The sequence below is a fragment of the Arachis ipaensis genome, chromosome B9 (genome assembly GCF_059453495.1).
Source record: "Arachis ipaensis isolate K30076 ecotype BB chromosome B9, ASM5945349v1, whole genome shotgun sequence".
Taxonomy (NCBI): Eukaryota; Viridiplantae; Streptophyta; class Magnoliopsida; order Fabales; family Fabaceae; genus Arachis; species Arachis ipaensis.
Window position 1 is genome coordinate 9,760,914 of NC_142444.1, and position 19,731 is coordinate 9,780,644.

At 36.0% G+C, this 19,731-nt stretch overlaps 3 protein-coding genes across 4 annotated transcripts; 1 reads left to right on the forward strand and 2 right to left on the reverse strand.

Moving 5' to 3' along the window:
- Window positions 1-5,898: 5,898 nt before the first annotated feature.
- LOC107619565 (Chaperone DnaJ-domain superfamily protein) lies at window positions 5,899-9,071 on the forward strand. Its single transcript, XM_016321856.3, has 3 exons — window positions 5,899-6,450; window positions 7,933-8,002; window positions 8,481-9,071. The coding sequence occupies exons 1-3, from the start codon at window positions 6,032-6,034 to the stop codon at window positions 8,556-8,558; spliced, it is 567 nt and encodes a 188-aa protein (XP_016177342.1). The 5' UTR covers window positions 5,899-6,031; the 3' UTR covers window positions 8,559-9,071.
- Window positions 9,072-10,222: 1,151 nt separating this feature from the next.
- On the reverse strand, window positions 10,223-12,883 carry NMT1 (myristoyl-CoA:protein N-myristoyltransferase). The gene is made up of 2 exons (XM_016320309.3): window positions 12,629-12,883; window positions 10,223-11,745 (listed from the first exon to the last, which is right to left on the reverse strand). Exon 2 carries the CDS (start codon window positions 11,720-11,722, stop codon window positions 10,418-10,420), a length of 1,305 nt encoding a protein of 434 aa, XP_016175795.1. The 5' UTR covers window positions 11,723-11,745; window positions 12,629-12,883; the 3' UTR covers window positions 10,223-10,417.
- Window positions 12,884-15,164: 2,281 nt separating this feature from the next.
- LOC107618954 (telomere repeat-binding factor 4) lies at window positions 15,165-17,992 on the reverse strand. 2 transcript variants are annotated; one of them, XM_016321148.3, is made up of 7 exons: window positions 17,792-17,992; window positions 17,119-17,363; window positions 16,743-16,987; window positions 16,555-16,639; window positions 16,037-16,120; window positions 15,499-15,787; window positions 15,165-15,389 (listed from the first exon to the last, which is right to left on the reverse strand). In XM_016321148.3, the coding sequence occupies exons 2-7, from the start codon at window positions 17,266-17,268 to the stop codon at window positions 15,355-15,357; spliced, it is 888 nt and encodes a 295-aa protein (XP_016176634.1). In that variant the 5' UTR covers window positions 17,269-17,363; window positions 17,792-17,992; the 3' UTR covers window positions 15,165-15,354. The 2 variants fall into 2 exon arrangements, with proteins under 2 accessions (XP_016176634.1, XP_016176635.1); XM_016321149.3 differs by having other exon boundaries at window positions 17,119-17,331; window positions 17,792-17,947.
- Window positions 17,993-19,731: the final 1,739 nt, after the last annotated feature.

A 19,731-nucleotide genomic window follows, 5' to 3' on the forward strand; every position in this document is an offset into this window, starting at 1 on the left:
CCTCGCATGCTACACTTAGCTGGCTCAGCCACCTCCAGTGATTTCCAACTCCTTCAGATCGTCGCCGCGAGCTTAGTCCTTGCCAGATCTACTCCTTCTCGCCATAAACTCAAGACATTTTCTAATTCAGAATTTCTACTACTCAACATCCATTCAAAATATTCAGAAACAAAAACTCTAGATTTACAATCAGAACTTCTGGATATGGTACCAACCTCCCTGGATACAGAATCAAGCTCTCTGGACGAAGACGGTTGTGGGTGGCACGAAATAGACTTAGCTGAAGAAGCTGATGATAGAACCCCTTTGAACACCAGTGTCGCGTGACGAACGGCCAACAACAATGTCGTTGTGAAGGAGAAGCGGAGCAAATAAGGCGAAAACAAGTTCTATTTACCTTGATGGAGCAGTAATGGGAAAGGACAAACATCTCGGATCCGTGGGTTCCGACGCGAACTTCTGATGGTGGTTATGCTACCACCACTCAACGGCGGTCTTTCCTTGGGGTCGGAAAGAAGAGACGCGAGGCCACAGATGACGACGACGCCACCAGAGAGAACAATAGCACGTAATAGAGAGAGAGAGAGAGAGAGAGAGAGAGAGAGAGAGAGAGAGAGAGAGAGAGAGAGAGAGAGGAGAAAAGGGAGAGATTGGTTCTCTGGAACAGATTTTGGTTTGGAAAGGAGTGAAAAGAAAGAGGGGAGAAGACAATGGTAGTAGTGGTGGAGACTGAAAAGAAGGGTAGTTTAGGAATTTCATTTAATTTTTTAGGGTTTGGATAATTTTTGTAAAATTAGTAAAGCTAATTTTAGAAAATATATAAATAAATAATAACTAAATAAAATGAGAGGTAATAAACAATCTTAGTTTATAACCTTAGAATTTTAATGGTTGAAAAAGAGAAAAATTATATACCTCTAATTGACGGATGGTTCATATTGAAGAGACTCACCTATAAATTGAGCTTTTTTTTAATTCATTTCAATCAAGTCATCCAAAGAGAATAACATAATATTTCTTTGAGTAGTTTTCTTCTATATATATAGAGAGAAGTGTGTTCTCCTTTTGTCAAGAGAGAGTGTTATTGTAGTCTCCTTGTGATAGAGAGAAGTTGTAATTCTCAAAGAAAGTTATTCAATTGTTTCCATATTTTATACAAATTTCTAATTTTTCATCTCTATATTTTGCTGTGTCATTTGTCTGGTACCTAACAGTGGTATCAGAGGCAAAGGTTGCTAATTAATATATTTTTTTTTCCGCTGCGAGTTACCGTTTAAAAAAAATGGCAGCAAATTATGAAATTCCGAAATTCAGTGGGAGTAATTTTTCCATATGGAAATTGAAGATAAAAGCCATTATGAGAAAAGACAATTGCGTGACAGCAATTGAAAGTAGACCCATTGGAATTACAGATGAAAAATGGAAGGAGATGGACAACAATGCTGTTGCAAACTTACACTTGGCACTAGCTGATTCAGTTTTATCAAGTGTAGCAGAGAAAAAGACAGCAAAGAAAATTTGGGATGCTCTCACCAAATTATATGAAGTCAAGTCACTTCACAACAAGATATTCTTGAAGAGAAGGCTTTATACTCTTCGAATGAGTGAATCCACATCGGCAACGGATCACATCAACAATCTAAATACGCTATTTTCCCAACTCTCATCGTTGGAATATACCATAGCGGAAAACGAACGTGCAGAGCTCTTACTTCAAAGTCTACCAGATTCATATGATCAGCTTATCATTAACTTAACTAATAATGTTTTGACTGATTATCTTTTTTTTGATGACATGGCTGCTGCGGTTCTTGAAGAAGAATCTAGGCGCAAGAATAAGGAAGATAGATTAGAAAGCTCAAAACAAGCAGAGGCTTTGTTGATGACAAGAGGGAGATCAATGGAGCGTGGTTTCAGTGGGAGTCAAAGTAGACCAAAGTCACAAAGTAAGAAGCAGGTCAAATGCTACAATTGTGGTAAGAGAGGGCACTTCAAGAAAGATTGTTGGAATAAGAAGAGTATAGAGAAGGTTCCAGAAGGATCAAGTTCTCAAGGATGTGTTGCAAGTACCTCTGATGATGGAGAAATCCTGTATGGCGAAGCAACAATTGGTTCTAAAGGCAGTAAACAGCTCACTGATGTTTAGATTGTTGATTCAGGAGCAACATGGCACATGACTCCTCATCGTGATTGGTTTTGTACATATGAACCTGTCTTGGAAGGATCTGTGTTTATGGGAAACGATCATGCCTTAGAAATTGTTGGAATGGGTACTGTCAAAATAAAAATGTTTGATGGTTCTATTCGTTCACTTCAAGGGGTAAGACACGTGAAAGGCTTGAAGAAGAATTTGTTGTCGATTGGGCAATTGGATGAACTTGGTTGTAAGACCCATATTGAATGTGGGATCTTAAAATTTGTTAAAGGAGCTCTTGTGGTAATAAAAGCAGAAAAGATTGCAGCAAATCTATACATGCTTATGGGAGATACTTTGCAAGAGGCAGAGGCATCAGTTGCTTCAACAAGCCAAGAAGAAATGACGATGATATGGCATTGAAAACTAGACCACATGTCAGAACGAGGCTTGAAGATTCTTGTAGAACGTAATCTCATTCCCGGGCTCAAATCGGTAAACTTACCGTTTTGTAAGCACTGCATTACAAGCAAACAACATAGATTGACGTTTGGTAGATCAACTGCTCGGAGCAAGCACATATTGGAGTTGATTCATTCTGATGTGTGGGAATCGCCGGAGATGTCCCTAGGAGGAGCAAAATATCTTGTATCATTTATTAATGATTACTTTAGGAGGCTATGGGTGTACCCGATCAAGAAAAAGTCAGACGTGTTTACGATGTTCAAAGAGTTCAAAGCAAAGTTAGAACTTGAATCTGGAAAGAAGATCAAGTGTTTAAGGACAGATAATGGAGGAGAATATGTTGATGGTGATTTTCTAATATTTTGCAAGCAAGCAGGTATTCAACGACAATTCACAGTTGCATATACGCCTCAGCAAAATGGTGTAGCAGAGCGAATGAATAGGACTCTCCTAGAAAGAGCACGAGCTATGTTGCAAACTGCAGGTTTAGCCAAGTCTTTTTGGGCAGAAGCTGTTAAAATCGCCTGTTATGTGATAAATCGGTCACCATCAACTGCAATTGGGTTAAAGACACCAATGGAGATGTGGCAAGGTAAGCCACGTAATTATTCTTCTTTACATATATTTGGTTGTCCTGTGTACGTGATGTACAATTCCCAAGAAAGAACAAAGCTAGACCCAAAGTCTAGAAAATGTATATTCTTGGGTTATGCTGACGGTGTTAAGGGGTATCGCCTGTGGGATCCCACTGCCCGCAATGTAGTTGTCAGTAGAGATGTGATATTTGCAGAAGATGAATTGCAAAAAGAACAAGAAAATGACAGCACTATTAAAGAGATAACCACTGTTCAAATAGATGAAAAATGCAGAGAAGGTGATCTTTCTGAAGCAGAACCACAGCACGAAGAACAAGAAGCAGAGGCTAATGACATAGAAGTTCATCGATCTACTCGACAAAGAAGAACACCATCATGGCACTCAAATTATGTTTTGACAAACCATGATGCATATTGTCTTTTGACAGAAGATGGAGAGCCAACAACTTTTATGGAGGCTATGCGCAATCCAGACGCTTCTATGTGGATGACAGCAATGCAAGAAGAAATTGAGGTATTACATAGGAACCATACCTGGAAACTTGTTGAACTTCCAGCAGGTCGGAAAGCCATTGGTAACAAATGGGTTTACAAGATCAAACGAGATAGTAATGATCAGGTGGAACGATATCGTGCAAGATTGGTTGTCAAGGGTTATGCTCAGAAAGAAGGTATTGACTTCAATGAAATATTTTCTCCAGTGGTGAGACTAACTACTATTAGAGTAGTTTTGGCTATGTGTGCTGCATTTGATTTACATCTAGAGCAATTAGATGTAAAGACTGCTTTTCTTCATGGAGAACTTGAAGAAGAGATATATATGCTCCAACCAGAAGGTTTTGAAGAACAAGGAAAAGAAAACTTGGTTTGCAGGTTAACTAAATCTCTATACGGTCTAAAGTAGGCGCCAAGGTGTTGGTACAAGAGATTTGATTCTTTCATTATTAGCCTTGGATACAACAGACTTAGTTCAGATCATTGTACTTATTACAAGAGGTCTGGTGATAATGATTTCATTATTCTACTGTTGTATGTGGATGACATGTTGGTGGTAGGTCCCAACAAAGATCAAATCCAAGAATTGAAGGCACAGTTGGCTAGGGAGTTTGATATGAAAGACTTGGAACCAGCAAACAAGATTTTAGGGATGCAAATTCACCGAGACAAAAAAGATAGGAAGATTTGGCTATCGCAAAAGAATTATTTGAAGAAAATCTTGCAACGCTTCAATATGCAAGAATGTAAGCCAATTTCAACCCCACTTCCTATGAATTTCAAATTATCCTCAAGTATGTGCCCTAGTAGTGAAGCAGAGAGGATAGAAATGTCTCGAGTACCGTATGCATCAGCGATGGGAAGCCTTATGTATGCCATGATCTGTACAAGACCAGATATTCGCTCAAACAGTTGCGGTGGTAAGTCGATTTATGGCAGATCCGGGTAAAGAGCATTGGAATGTTGTTAAGAGAATCTTGAGATACATCAAAGGAACCTCAAATGTTGCATTATGTTTTGGAGGATCAGAATTCATTGTCAATGGATATGTCGACTCAGACTTTGCAGGTGATCTTGATAAACGAAAATCTACTACAGGCTATGTGTTTACACTTGCAGGAGGAGCTGTGAGCTGGCTATCTAAATTACAGACTGTTGTAGCTTTATCTACTACAGAAGCTAAATATATGGCAGCTACACAAGCATGCAAGGAAGCTATTTGGATCCAAAGGTTGATAGAAGAACTCGGGTACAAACAATAGAAGATTTCTGTGTATTGTGACAGTCAGAGTGCCTTGCACATTGCAAGGAATCCTGCCTTTCATTCAAGAACAAAACACATTGGAGTACAATATCACTTTGTTCGGGAAGTAGTAGAAGAAGGAAGTGTTGATATGCAGAAGATTCACACTAAAGATAACCTAGCAGATGCCATGACAAAACCAATCAACACAGAAAAGTTTGAATGGTGTAGATCCTCATACGGCCTATGGAATACATGAGCAACATAAATTTTGAAAATTTATCAAAAATTAGCTTTAAGTGGGAGATTGTAAAATTAGTAAAGCTAATTTTAGAAAATATATAAATAAATAATAACTAAATAAAATGAGAGGTAATAAACAATCTTAGTTTATAACCTTAGAATTTTAATGGTTGAAAAAGAGAAAAATTATATACCTCTAATTGACGGATGATTCATATTGAAGAGACTCACCTATAAATTGAGCTTTTCTTTAATTCATTTCAAACAAGTCATCCAAAGAGAATAACATAATATTTCTTTGAGTAGTTTTCTTCTATATATATAGAGAGAAGTGTGTTCTCCTTTTGTCAAGAGAGAGTGTTATTGTAGTCTCCTTGTGATAGAGAGAAGTTGTAATTCTCAAAGAAAGTTATTCAATTGTTTCCATATTTTATACAAATTTCTAATTTTTCATCTCTATATTTTGCTGTGTCATTTGTCTGGTACCTAACAATTTTGCTTGCAAAAGCCATTTTTTATGGGTATAAATGATAATTTTCATCTTTGATGGGTAGATATGTCAGCGTCTTCAACTTTTGTAGATAGAAATGGTAGTTTATTCTATATAGTATTTTTTGACCAACAAAATTTAGTGTAGTAGAAATCTAAACCAACACTGTTTGGGCTTGGCCGTTGAATACTGTGGCCCAGTTTTGACTCCATAAATCATATACCGTGAAGAAAAATTGAAAAGCAGAAGAAAAGAAGCGGCCGAAGAGGTTCCACGACGACTTCCTTTTCTTCGCGCCATGAATAACCATCCCGCTTACCTTTCCTCCCATCACTTTCCCGAGAAAATAAGAATTAATCGCAAGAATGGATCATTACAAGGTTCTAGGGTTGCACAGAACCGCATCAAAGGAAGAGATCAAAGCAGCGTTCAAGAAATTGGCGTTTCAATTCCATCCAGACAAGCACTCCCACTCGCCCAAGGTCGTCAGGGACAACGCCACGCTTCGATTCAAGCAGGTTTCTGAGGCTTATGAGGTCCTCATGGACGATCGCAAGCGCGCCGATTACAATTTCCGCTCCCGCTCCACCGCTGCCGGTGGTAGCAGCAGTTACTATTCGCAGTATTCTTACGGATACGGTCGTGGGAGTAGTAGTTACCAACAAAGGTCCAGGCATCAATATGGTGGTGGTGGTGGCGGCGGAGGCGGCATTGCTTCGAAGTTTGAGCTTGCTATTCGAATTTTGACGGCGAGATCTTCTCTCCTCAATCTCGGCTTTGCAGCGTAATGTGGCTTCTTTTTGTTTTAATTATGCAGTTTTTAGTGGTTAATGCAATTTCTATTTCTGCCTTTTTATTGCTATGATTTTTATTCAATTTCGTATATGGATATGTGCATATAGATGGGAGCATTACCCGGAAAAATTCCTCTCAGTTTCCATTACCAGTTCTTGAACAATGCAAAATCTTTAGATATTGTCTAGTGAGAGGTGAAAATGTATATTGATGTACCGTGAATTATACTTAATAATTATCAAGTGGTAAACCTACCTTGTGTTTAGTTCATCCAAGTTATGAATTTAATGTTTCCATAAGCACAAAAGGTCAATTAAATAGTAAAAGAAAGTTAATAATCTACTAAGGATTTAATAAACAGTAGCACTAACAGCTTATGTATAGTTTGTATAGCAGTTGCTAGGGGAAGAAAGCTTTTAAGAATTGGAAGTATATGATATATAAGAATACTGTATTTACCCAGCCACTGATGCTGGTCACAACTGTGCCTGTTTTCATTTGACATGGAGCTACCATGCATTAGAAGGCAAGCACAATATGCATCCTGCCCTGTTGATTTAGTGTATGCATATCACAAACACTCACAAAAAAGGGCATGGAATAGAGAACTCTCATTGTGAATCCATCAAGTATTATTTGCATTGGAGTGACATGCCTAAAAGATTTTATTTAGGTGTGCTCACGCTTTTTTGGATATCGTATCATTTCAAACCATGGATGAGACATAGATGGGGTGGGGTATATCCACTCTGTGGGTCAGCATGATGCCTCACCAAAATCAAATGCACTGGACATTTTACCATAATATTTCTTACAGGGATTTTGTGTTTTCCTTACGATGGTTTTGCAATTCAAAGTATGTGAATATAATGCAAAAGTTTATAGTTTGAAGTAGCTTGGAGAATAAGTCTATAGATGACAAGGTTAACCAACTTAAATAAGCGATATTGATGGAATGAGGACAAGGGATAGCCAATTGAAGGTTAACCAACTTAAATAAGCAGTGTAGATGGGATGAGGACAAAGGATGAGGTGGGAGGAGGACGAGGCAGAGTAAGGTGCCACACCCATGTGGGTGCATTAAAAAAAGGGCATCCCTGGCACAAGCATCCCGCTACACAGGGTCTGGGGATGGGCCGCACCCAAAGGGTGTGTAACGTACACAGCCTAACCTAATAATTATATCTCTGGCTGTTTCCACGGCTTAAACCTGTGACCTTAAAGTCACATGGAGACTACTCAACCATTACTCCGGTGTATCATCTCATTAATTTCTGGTAGCAAATAACGCAGAGTTGAGGTATCAGAAGTTTGCATTTGTAGGGACCTGGGACTAATTTGTTGTTGTTCGTGGGTGCACACAACATTAACCTATACATCTGAATAATTGACCTGAATAATTGACAATTGTTTAGCTGCTTTTTGTTCAAAAGTGTGTTGCTGATAAACCTGATGGAATATTTTCTTGCAGAGCTATATTGGGTGGAATAGTTATCATCGATAAAAGTGGAGAATCTTTGTGGGAAAGGCAAAATTCTGGGGTAAGAGTTTTGATTTTCCCCTTTCCTGGAGCTTCTTTTCTTAAGCTTCCAATTTTGGTGATCAGATATCCCAGCTCAATGATATAGCCTTTCTATTATTTTATTATCCTGTTTCCTTTTGAAATTTCTATTATAATCTTTTGACAAGTATAAACTATATGTTACTGAGCCAAAATATTAAATCTTGATTTTTATATTGAAGTTAATCTGATGATGATAATAAGCAACACAAATTGACGTTCTTTAACTGAGAAAGTGTGTGGAGAAAAACTTGAAATATGTGTGATAATGGCAATGAAACACCTTCTGCCTTTTATTTATCAAATTTTATTATTTGTGTTGACACAACACTATTTTGCTTACAAGGATAAAACAAGTATTTAGTATGGATTATTGATTTCTTGGAAATTCCCTTTGAGAACTGTATTGTGCTGGAACATTGAAATACTCCTTTGTTACTTGTTAATGTTGCACTCAGAAATCATTTGAAGAAGCCATGAAGTCTATTGATAAGGCCAAAGCATACAGAGATGATAGCGCGAAGGAACGTACGTGAGTGAATTTGTGCATTTTTGCTTCACTTGTCGCAGGAGGCTTCTTCATTTTGATCAATAATAATTGAATGATTGATGGATACTTTAAGGGTTTGTTTTAAGAGAGTACTAAGTATGATCGCCTCCCTTTCTATTTATTTTGTTGTATCCTGATGTGTCAATTTTGGAGGTTCTCTTGCTTCTCTATTAGCATGATTATTCTACAATTGTGTAGTGTTTGATAGCTATCGTAGGACACAAATACAGAGATGGAGAGAAAAATAAGAAATTGTGTGTGGAGCTGGAGATATGAATATACAACAATCTGTCAATTTTTTTGTTGAAAGGTAGAGAGCAAGGATACGAATTTTCTTTCTCTCTCCATCTCTGTATTTTTGTCATGTCTTAGCTGTCATCTCTAAGGGATAGTGATAAAAGTAGGGAATTCGGATCATGCTTATGCCTGTAAATAACATATATTTATGTAAATAAGTCACAGTTTACCCAGATATTTCAATGTCTGGAAGTTTGTTCTATCTCTAATATGTTTATTTTTGTTATATCAACCATGATGGTTCTTGTGCCCTTCCAACCCCCCTCTCTCTCTTCTCTTCCCCTCTTTCCTTCTTCTGATGAGTAATGTTATGTAAACACTCTGAAGCTACATCATCATTTAAGTATCTGATTAGAAGCTAAAATGGGTAGAAGATACAAATGTATAGTGGGAGTTAGAGTGAAAAGCCAACATTAGAAACCGGGCTTTGGATTTGGATTCGGTAGCCCTCTGTTTGGGGAGAATTATTGGTAGTCCTTTGTAAAATTAATTATAAATTCTACTGTGTTTTTTTATGTAAAATTGTAGAAGTTCTCCATTCTTATTATATCTACATAAAAACCATAGTTTCTTGACCCTTTTTTTTTCATGTTATTTGGTCACCAAAGGATAGTAGTAGTTGCCATTGCTAGCATCATTGCCAAAATAAAACACTAGTGGCATAGCTCAATATTATGTGGCCATTCACTTGTCATGTTTCTGATGAATAAAAGACTCTTTTTTTTTTATGTACAAAAAAAAGACTTTTTTAAAAAAAAGAAAAAGAGAAGAAAATCATAGAAACGATGGTGGTGGTTAATGGCAACTAAGAAATTCTTCTCCAGCTCTGTATTGTTGCTAACAAAGCACTGCTTTAGATCTATTTAAGGGCACTTCGTTATCAATTTACTTTTCCAATATGAACTTCCTTTGACCCTTGACAAAACAATTTTAATTATGAAATCCTAATAAATTAGTATAAGCATTGATAGAGTCACCCCAGCGATATAAACAAACCACATAATGCTTTTTCATCCAGCAAGTACTAATCACTATATCCAGCTTGAATTATTCATTACGTATCTCTCTGGCTTTTAATTAAAAGCCATGATATGGATTTGGATTGAGGATATTCAATTTTTGTTATCAAAACTAATGGGACTTGATCTAACAACACAAGAAATATTTGCATCCACCTAAAAGCATATTTAATCTGTTCTGGAAATATTCATAGCCAACTAAGACAATAAACCTGTCATGACAATTGGAAAGTTCAAGAAAATAAATCAGCTGTGATGAGAGGCAGGGAAACAAATATAGATGGAGATGAGAGGCATGAACTGAAGCAGATAGGTACTGCTGCTTTCTTTCAGGTTTATGCAACAAAGACATAACTTGGTATAAAATTCGTAACCATGAAAATTCAGTGTCTAATGTGTTTGTTTTGTTCAGATAGTCAGGCAAAATTTGAAGTCTAACATCATGTGCAACCAACGATACAAAGTCTATCAGCAAAACGATTGTAATTCAAAATCCATAAATTGCAATAAATTTTCGGTAAACTTTAAGCTACAGAAGGACAAGGCCAAGTTCTGATGGCTTCAACCCATTCCTTATCCGGTAGTTGTAAAGATAATAATGAAGCTTCCCATCACCTGGTCCAAATTTCAGTTCTTTCAAGAAGGCTTCATTCTGCATGACATCCAATGCATTAAAAACGTCATGGTCCTTCTGTTTTGCTACAATGAGAGCATCATTCATCAGTTGAAGCAAGGGGGTCATTGTCGACACATTGTAGAAGGAATACGCTGCTTTCAAAATTGAATAGTTTGAGTTTCCAAGGATTGTAGAAGGAAGCGTATAAAAACTGCAGAAGTCAGTGACCTCATGAGTTTCAGGACTTTCAACAAGATAACTATCAACAACATCCTCCTTCGGAAGAAGCCAATGCTCCACATCGTTTTCATCAAAATCAGGTGCGACGACAAACTGGCTCAAATAATTCCTAATTAGTCTAGTAACTGCAGGAACATCATGGATTTCCATCTTTCTGAAACCTGGGGTGACTGTTGATTCTGGCAACTTATAAAGCTTGATTGTTCGACTCATTGTCATTCGTGCACCGAGCCGTGAAAATCCAACATCGATTAGCTTCTTCGGATTTAAGGATCTGTGCCAGTATTGGCAGGTTGCTATCGGAGTCGGAAGAACCACTCCAGCAGTATAAGCAGCCTGCCATATGTCCTCCAAGTGCACTCTCCGGGTCACCTCTTTAATCATTACAGGAGCAAGCCTCTTAGTTCTAAGCTTCTTATGAACACAAAGAAAATTGATCTCTGCCATATTAACAACATCATCACGAGCGCGGATTTTAGCAGGAACACCACTTATAAAGGCAACCATCTTCTTGGATGTCTTAACACGGACACCGATATGCCAACTCTTGAAGTAACCAGGAGGTTGAAGAGCCCAGCGCAGAAATTCTTTTGAGTAGTTAAATCTAAACATGTTCTCATCGTCCTCCACGTAATTGTTTGCAAGAAGGGTGTATACTTCATTGCACATCTCATCGGAGTTGATGTCACAAGTTACCCATTCATAGAGGCTAGGGAGGTTGTAGGGTTCTTGTTTGACCTCTGACAAGGGAGTTGGAGCTTCAATAGGGCCTTCAGGCAAACTGGTGTCCCCTACATCCTTGAACTGCCCAACAGGTTGGGTTTCCCAAAATTTATGCCTTCTTTCAAGGGAGAGGGATTCTTGAACTTTTTGTGCTAGATTGTCCAGTGCAAGATCGCTTTCAGAAGGTGCATTCCCATCTGGTATGGGATTCTGAGTTTCTCCAGGTGATCCGGAGGAGGGATTGCTATCAGCCATCGCAAATATTTCACCGAAGTAAGCTGAGACACAAAATAAGTACGTTTGAAAAACAGATTTGATAGAAGAGAGCAAAACTTCACCCTAACACTGCAGCTGTAAAAGTTTTAGCAGGCACAAAGCAAACAGAACAAAAATATCCCAAATTCATATGATATACTCATATCATGTGTGTTGGAATTAACAAAAACTAGTTCATTCCTTTTTTAATATTGAACAATCAAACCTTTTTATTTACTTCAAAGGTGACATGACAAAATAGCATTTTAAGAAAACATACTCTCCAATCAAGTTTCATCATCCATCAATGCATGCAATTAACACATCCTGGTTAAATTGCTTTGTACAATGTTGAATTTTATTAGATAACCACCAAACAAAAGAAAGTCTTTTCATCAATTGACAATATTAATCTGCTATTGCCTAGTGCTATAAGATCCATAAGTAAATAACCTGTAACTAAATATTTTCACCAGCTAATTCACTAAACAACTTCTACACATGAACCCTGAATGGTGATATCCCCTAATTGGACTAAAGTATGTAATCTATGAACCTTAAATTATCGCGTTGACTCAATAAAATACCAGGCATAGTAGCAACCATATTAAGTGAAATGCAGTTCACAAGCAGGGTTAATGTGATATCTTCTTAATTTATAAAGACAATAATACAATACAAGAAACAAAGAAATTCCCTTGAACCTGATATTACATTACCCGAAAGAAATTATCGGAATCGCAAAACAGAACACGCATCCCCAGTTTAAAATCATGGTTTTTAACAGTCTTTACCCATAAATTAACAAATAGAAGAACGAGAAGGTATTGAATGAAGCTGTATTCGAAGCACAGTGAAAAGAAAAAGGAAAGAAAAAAGAAATGAAGAGAGAGAAAGAGAGGGTACCTTAATAGATCTGAGAGAGAGAGGGAAGAAAGACGGAAAAGATGAAGGGATTAAGCGCGACGGAGGCACCAAGGAAGAGAGAAGGCAGAGTGATGCGAGAGGAAAGTATCGTACGGAGAAGAATCCCTCTTTCCTTCACTCTAAATCCATTCCGTAAGATCTAATCGAGAGAGGAGAGAGAAGAGAGAGAGAGAGAGAACATAGGGTTACACTTACACACAGAAATGAGTAAAGAAAGATACGGAATTAAATTAAGGAAGAATGGACAAAAAATATACCTGGAAATTTACAGGTTGGATATAATTATACTTTAATTATTTAATTAGTTATGTGCGTGTAAATTTTTAGGTGTATTTTTATTTTTTTTTTTAAAAAATAAATACCAAAATACTGTATCTATCAAAATATATAAATATTATGTACGTGTAACTTATTAAATAATTAAAGTGTAATTATATTTAATGCGTAAATGTTCAGGTGTATGTTTGTCCTTTCTTTTTTAAATTAATCATATAAGAAAAAGGGAGAGCATCAAATCATAAATGTTACCATGAGGTACTCAAATTTTCAAAATGGAATCCATAGTCGAATTCATAGAGTTAGAAATTTAAAAATTTAACTAAGGTTCGATTTAGATTAAACTAAAAGTACAATAATAATTAGATTCGCAAAAATTTTAATTTTGGATTAATTAATTTTAAAAAAATATTAATTAAATTATTTACAATAATAAATTGTAGACATATATTTTTTTATTAATAAATAGTATAAAATAAAATTAAATTATCTATATATTTTATTATTAGATGTCTGTTATATGAATATAAAAATAATATAATTTGAAATAGTAAAATATTATTATCTTTTTTAAATTTTTATATAATATTTATCAACTATTCTATGTTTATTTTACTATAAATCCTACTAAAACATGTGAAGTTTTGTACCAAAAATTATTATTTACATTATAATTTTTTATAAATATAATCACATTACAATAATTAACGATACATATAAATATTATCGCTAAGTTTTATGTGATGAATTAATAGAAGAATATAACTTGTTTATACTTTGTTTTCGTAGAGAATCAAATTAGTATTTTTTTTTCTTCAATGACTAACTAGACCGAAATCAAAATCTTCAGTAGCTTTATTATTACTATGCTCTTAAATAAAATATTTATGTATAAAATATATAATTTAAAATATATATATATATATATATATTAAATTGGTTTAATATTAACTAGTGTCTTTGCAGTCACCAAAAAAACTAGTGTCTTTGCTGTTTAGGACATTTATTAACAAAATTGAAAATTCAATTATCAAAATAATTTCTTAAATTTTATTCGTTAATCAAATTAGTTTTTTTAGACTTTCCAACTTCAACCACATTAGTCCTTATTCATTTTACCGTCCATACTCTATTATTTTCGGTTATTTTTGGGGTGTTTTGTTTGAATTTGAATTCTCTAAATTTTGAATTTTTATTTTAAAAGGTAAAGTATGATTTTTCACCAATGAAATAAATAGTGAGAAATCACACTTTACTCTATAAAGTGAAATTCAAAATTTAAATGATCCAAATCCGTCTTGTTTATGCTTTTGTGGGTTTTAAACATGTATTTGATCTATAAGATTTCACACTCACAAATTTACACCTTAATACTTCACTGAACAGAAATTGAGACACAAGGGGGGGGGGGAGAAGAAAACAATGCAATAGAAGAGGAGGAAAAAGAGATTGTTCCATCTCTTCTAGAGTGAATTTGGTGGTAGAAATTAGAAAACATGCCACAAGAGCACTAAAGATACGAATGAAAACAAAAAAATCAATAGAAAAATGTTTAAGAATGGGAATACTTATTTTTTCTACTAGAGATTTTGAAACCATCGCTAGAAAAAGAAAACTTAACAAATTAGAGAAAATAATATATCTTGGGCGAAAATTAATAAGGAGAAACGTAATATATTGAAAAATTTGCAGACTAATTTAATTCAATATCAAACCTTTTTTCCTTTATTTCTAAAATGTAGATATATTATCTAAATTTAACAAAGACCTTTCTAATTTATACCAAGGTTTTAAAAACTCACAGCAGTCCTCCAATCCGCCCACAGCCACAAACACAACCATGGCATCACCTCCAAGGTTCCAACCCAACCCATCAATCTCCACTGCCACCACCCAGAAATAAAATAAAACTTGAAAAAAAAAAAACATAAAGAAAAAGATACACCCAAGACTCTGATGATGCAATTTTATTTGTTTACATGTAATTAAATGTTTCCTTCGTATGACTCAGTATAACCTTTTGATAGTTTGACAAATATATGAAGCTAACTTGTCTGGACTGGTAAAATTGGTAAGCGATAGTTAAATGTAGTATGAAAAGCCAACTTGTCACTCAACATTCGATGGTGTTTTCTTTATTGGCCAAACATATAAATTTGATTTTTTTTGTTTTACTCTAAACTAATGAAGGCCAAAATTAAGTCCAAAGAAGTCTACTTGCAAAATACATGAACAGTGGTTAACATATGAAACTAACTTCATATTAGTTTGTATATTGCTTCGAGTTCGGATGCAAAATCGGTGAACTGTGTTACTAAATATAAACATCACCTAAGTGCAGCTTCAAGAAATGAAATTCGATATATGAACAACTATTTTTACAGAGAGCAAAATCCAGGAGTCCATTGATAGACCCGACACTGACCAACTTAAGATGCCAAGATGACAGCTTCACCGCGCGAACCTGCAATGGTAAACCCACAAGATCAGTGCTTATGAACCCAAAAGCAGTGATAACCAAATCAACTTAGAGAATTCACTATTTGGTAGGTAGGATAATTGAGTTGAAGTACAAGCATCATAAATCTGTTGTACTAGCTGTAACATCGCCTCAGCATCTTCAGCTAAGCGTGCAATTCGTTCTGCCTCCTTGACTGCTTCAGCGGCTAAATATGACTTGCTTTCAGCCTCGGCAATTCTGTAGGCTGCAGTTTCAGCAGCTTCCTTTATTGTCTCATTAGATGCCACAAACTCGGGGGGTGGTGGTGGTTGTTGCCGTTGTGGCCACACATTCTTTTTCACAGCAACTGGTGATTTTGGCACAGGTGAATAGTCCTTTTTAATCTTGTAACAGTTTTGTACCTGCATTCGGTGTAAAGAGTTGACAAATCCACATATAGCAAAAACAAGTTCTGAAATCATTCAGCCTAGATATGTGAAATTTCTTCTTAGGAGGCATGAGAGCAGTCTCAACACTAAAAATAAAAATTTAGGTCAATGGCTTAAACAAAGTGCGGAACAAAAATATATTGAGGGAACTAACAGTAAAAGCATGAGTTGCAATAATCAAGATGAATAACTATAAAAGTAAAAGGATCACATAGGACAAACCTTTTCAAGTTTCCCTTGACTAACAAGCCTCCTCAACCTGGTACTCAATGCCCTTCTGAAATTCTGAGGAACCTTGTGTTTTTGCTGCATTTGACATGGAGTCGTTTCTTCAAAACTAAATTAAATGAACACGCGAGAATATCGAAAACAGAACAATATGGACAATGGACAGTCCATATTAAATTTCATCCCCCCCCCCTCCCCCAAACCAAATACAATGAGAAATTCGATGTTAAAAGTATCTATGGTGTTTCCAATCTCATTCATCCTCCCCCAAAAAATTAAAGAATGTTTACTACTCTCTTCTTAGACTAAGAGGGGACTTACCTAATCATATGCCAAAAATTCCACCCCATATCTTTCACAATAAAGAATGCATAACTATATTTATCACATTTCCATTTCCAGCTTTTATATGCAACACCTATATAACATATAATCTCAGATAACAGCACAGCATTTCAATCAACTATGGATGTATTGAAACCACTACGATAAAAAAAAATGAATAATCTGACCTCAATGAAGTTAACAATCGCATTCAGGTCAGATCCATTAGCATCTTTCAAAGTTGATAGCGCTTCTAAAACCATTGCATTGTACCTGGAGAGAAAATAAACAAAAGCAAACAGGCCTCAGAACAATTCAAGAGTAACAAAATACCTTTCTTATTTTGTTGAGGCATACAACAGTTTTAACCATATACCTCGGACGATTCTTGGCATCTTCGTCATTTTGAGAAGAATCACCCACAGCAACAGAAGGATCAGGTTGATGAATCATAGTGGTGACAATAGTAGCATCTTCCCCGGCAACAACAATGGCATTACTAGCAGCAGCAGCAGCAACTGGGGTAGCAGCAATAGGGGCCGCAGCCTTGATTCTAGGAACCCTAGATTTTTCCTTGGACCCTTGAGTGCCATTGCTAACACTCAAATTCCGCCATTTATCCTGAATTACCAGGAAAGAACAAAATTAAAACCCCACACTCAAATTTCACCATTTATCCAGAAAACCTTAGATTGAGATAAGACGCGAATTTGAAAAAGAAATTTAAGAGGCTAATCAGGGAAATTTTGCACCTTGAGGTCGATATTGGAACGTGAAGTGAGAAATGGTGCAAATTGAGGGTCTTTGAGAATGTTCTTCCACTTCCCTGGACCGTGTTTTTCCACGCCAGCGATGAGTGCATCTTCTTCGTCTTGCGTCCACTTTTGCTTCTGATTACCCATCTTCTTCCTCTTCTTTCTTGAATTCTTCAGCTCAGTGATTCCAGTTAAGAGCTTCCTCCAAAGCTGTGGAGGTAACCAAGACTTTGATATGAGGTCTGTGTTAATAACAATAAGCAGTGATGTAAATAATCAAATAATCAAATAAAGACAAAGAAACAGAAATAATCAAATAAGCATCCTTTTGGCTTAGATCAAATGAAAGGAACCATAAAAAAATAACTATAATTGCTCCCACTGTATGCATTGCATATCACTGAATCCCGAACTAACACAAGTTCCTTATGCTTTCTCAATAGTCATTGATTCCGAATACCAATTTTAATAACAATAAACTTCAAATAGAAATCTAAACGAAGATCCCATAAAAGTTCCTGTATTTAGATCCAAAGTAGAAACAGAACACCTGGTCAAAAACAGTTATAAACAGAGAAAACACAAAAAAAAAAAAAAGAGGAATTGATGGGAAAGTTGTGAACTTTGAGATGAGATCCAAGAACCCAGAAAGGGGGAAAGAGAGAAGAACCTTGAGGTGCGTCAGTCGTCACCGAGAAGCAGAGCAGCACCGTAGGTCGTCAGTCGTCGGACGTCAATCGTCGGTCGCCACCGTCGTCAGTCGAACGAGGAGCTGGGAGTGGGAGAGAAGACGAGGTCAGGGGTCAGCGCTGTTGCCTGTACACCCCTAGCCCTAATTGTGTAATGTGTACGATGACTGGTCCGGGTCCGGTCCGGGTCCGGGTCCGAGTGACCCGAGATCTGGCCCGGTCCTCTCTTTTCAGATTTGATTTCTTTTTTCCTAGTCAATTTCGGGTCACTCGGGTCCAGGTTCGAGTTGGACCGGGCCGTGTGTTTGTCATGTATCATGGAGTTGCCACTAATTTTGTTACCTGACAATTGAAGAAATTTATTAATTTATAAAAAATTTTTTTTTTTCAAAAAAAATTCAATTTGAGAGTTTGGTCAATGGCTATGAGAAAAGGGTTTACAAAAAATTTAATTTTATTATATTTTAATAGACGTATTAAAAATTATAGTTGTAAGAACCAAACCGATAATTAAACCGATCAAATTACTAGTTCACTAATTTATTAGTTCAACTTATAAATCGCTGGTTAAATTGATAAAATCGATTTTACATAAATAAAAAATATAAAATACTAAAAATAGTCATAAACTTAATAAATTCAAAATACATATCTTTAGTTCTTCACCAACAACTTAAAAATAACAAAATTTCAAAGTTTAAATATAACTAATAGAAAGAAAAACATGAAATTAATTAATACTAATACATTAGTATCTTAATTAAACACAATAAGAATAACAATTCATAAATTAAATCCAAAGAGTGATTTCGAAGCCAGGAAGTTGCTCTTCATCTCACAAATGTGGAACTACATCCTAATTTAAATTTTTAGGAAATATGTCTCTAAGGGTGTTTTTTCTCTGAGGAACTGACTAATGAAGCCTTGCAGCTGTAACATCCACTTGGTTGTCTGATTGGCGTGTCAAATTTAGTATAGTTTATTTGGGTAGGATAAAAAGTGTTGAACTTTCTGTTTCTTTCTAACCGTTGATGAAATGTTTCGAAAGCTCTAATTGCTTTGGAGGCAATGGAGGCTGCAAGTTATTACTTATGATTTGATCAATGCCTGAGATATTGTTCTATCGAAAGAATCTGGAAAACTGGATGGGAAATTAAATACATAAGAAGTGGACATGATCAAAGTGAATCAAACATTCTACTATGCTGTTCTCCTCTAATTTAAGGAATCACCAAATGTTAACTTCTAAGAAATTGATTTGGGAACATTTTTCTGGTGGTCTTTGGGGAATCAAGTCCAGATGTACTTTTCAGGTTGTAATTTGTTTGTTACAAAACATTTATTGAACAGGAAAATTTAGTTATATTGCTGCATATTATTTGAATTACTTACTGTATCTGGCCAATTTATCACTTAGGAGATGCTTACTAATTCATGTTTTTCGGGCTTTTCTTTTGCAGAAATTTTTCTTTCAGGGTAGGTTCATATTTGGACCAGATGTGAGACGAAGAAGACGACGGCAGGCGGCTGGCGGCGGTGGCTGGGTGAGTGACACTGTGACAGATTGAGGTGAGGTGGTGACGGGGAGGGTTAGCCGTCAGGGGATTAGGGTTGCTGGGTTGGGGAAAAGTGGGGGGGGAGGGGGATACGAGTCACGAGCTACACTTTTCTTTTACCTTTTTTTTTTAAAAAAAACCAAAACGACGTCGTTTTGAAAAATGATTTAAAAAAAAGTTTTCAAACCGGTCAGTTGAGTAAAAACCGCCAATTTTTCGATTTTCATCAGAATCGACCGGTTTAACCCGATTCTCAACAGTTTTTTTTTATTCGATCATATTACTAAACCGGACCGATTAGAGATCCGATTCACTAATTTTTTAGTCGAATCGATCGGTCCAATCCAATTTTTACAATTATGTTA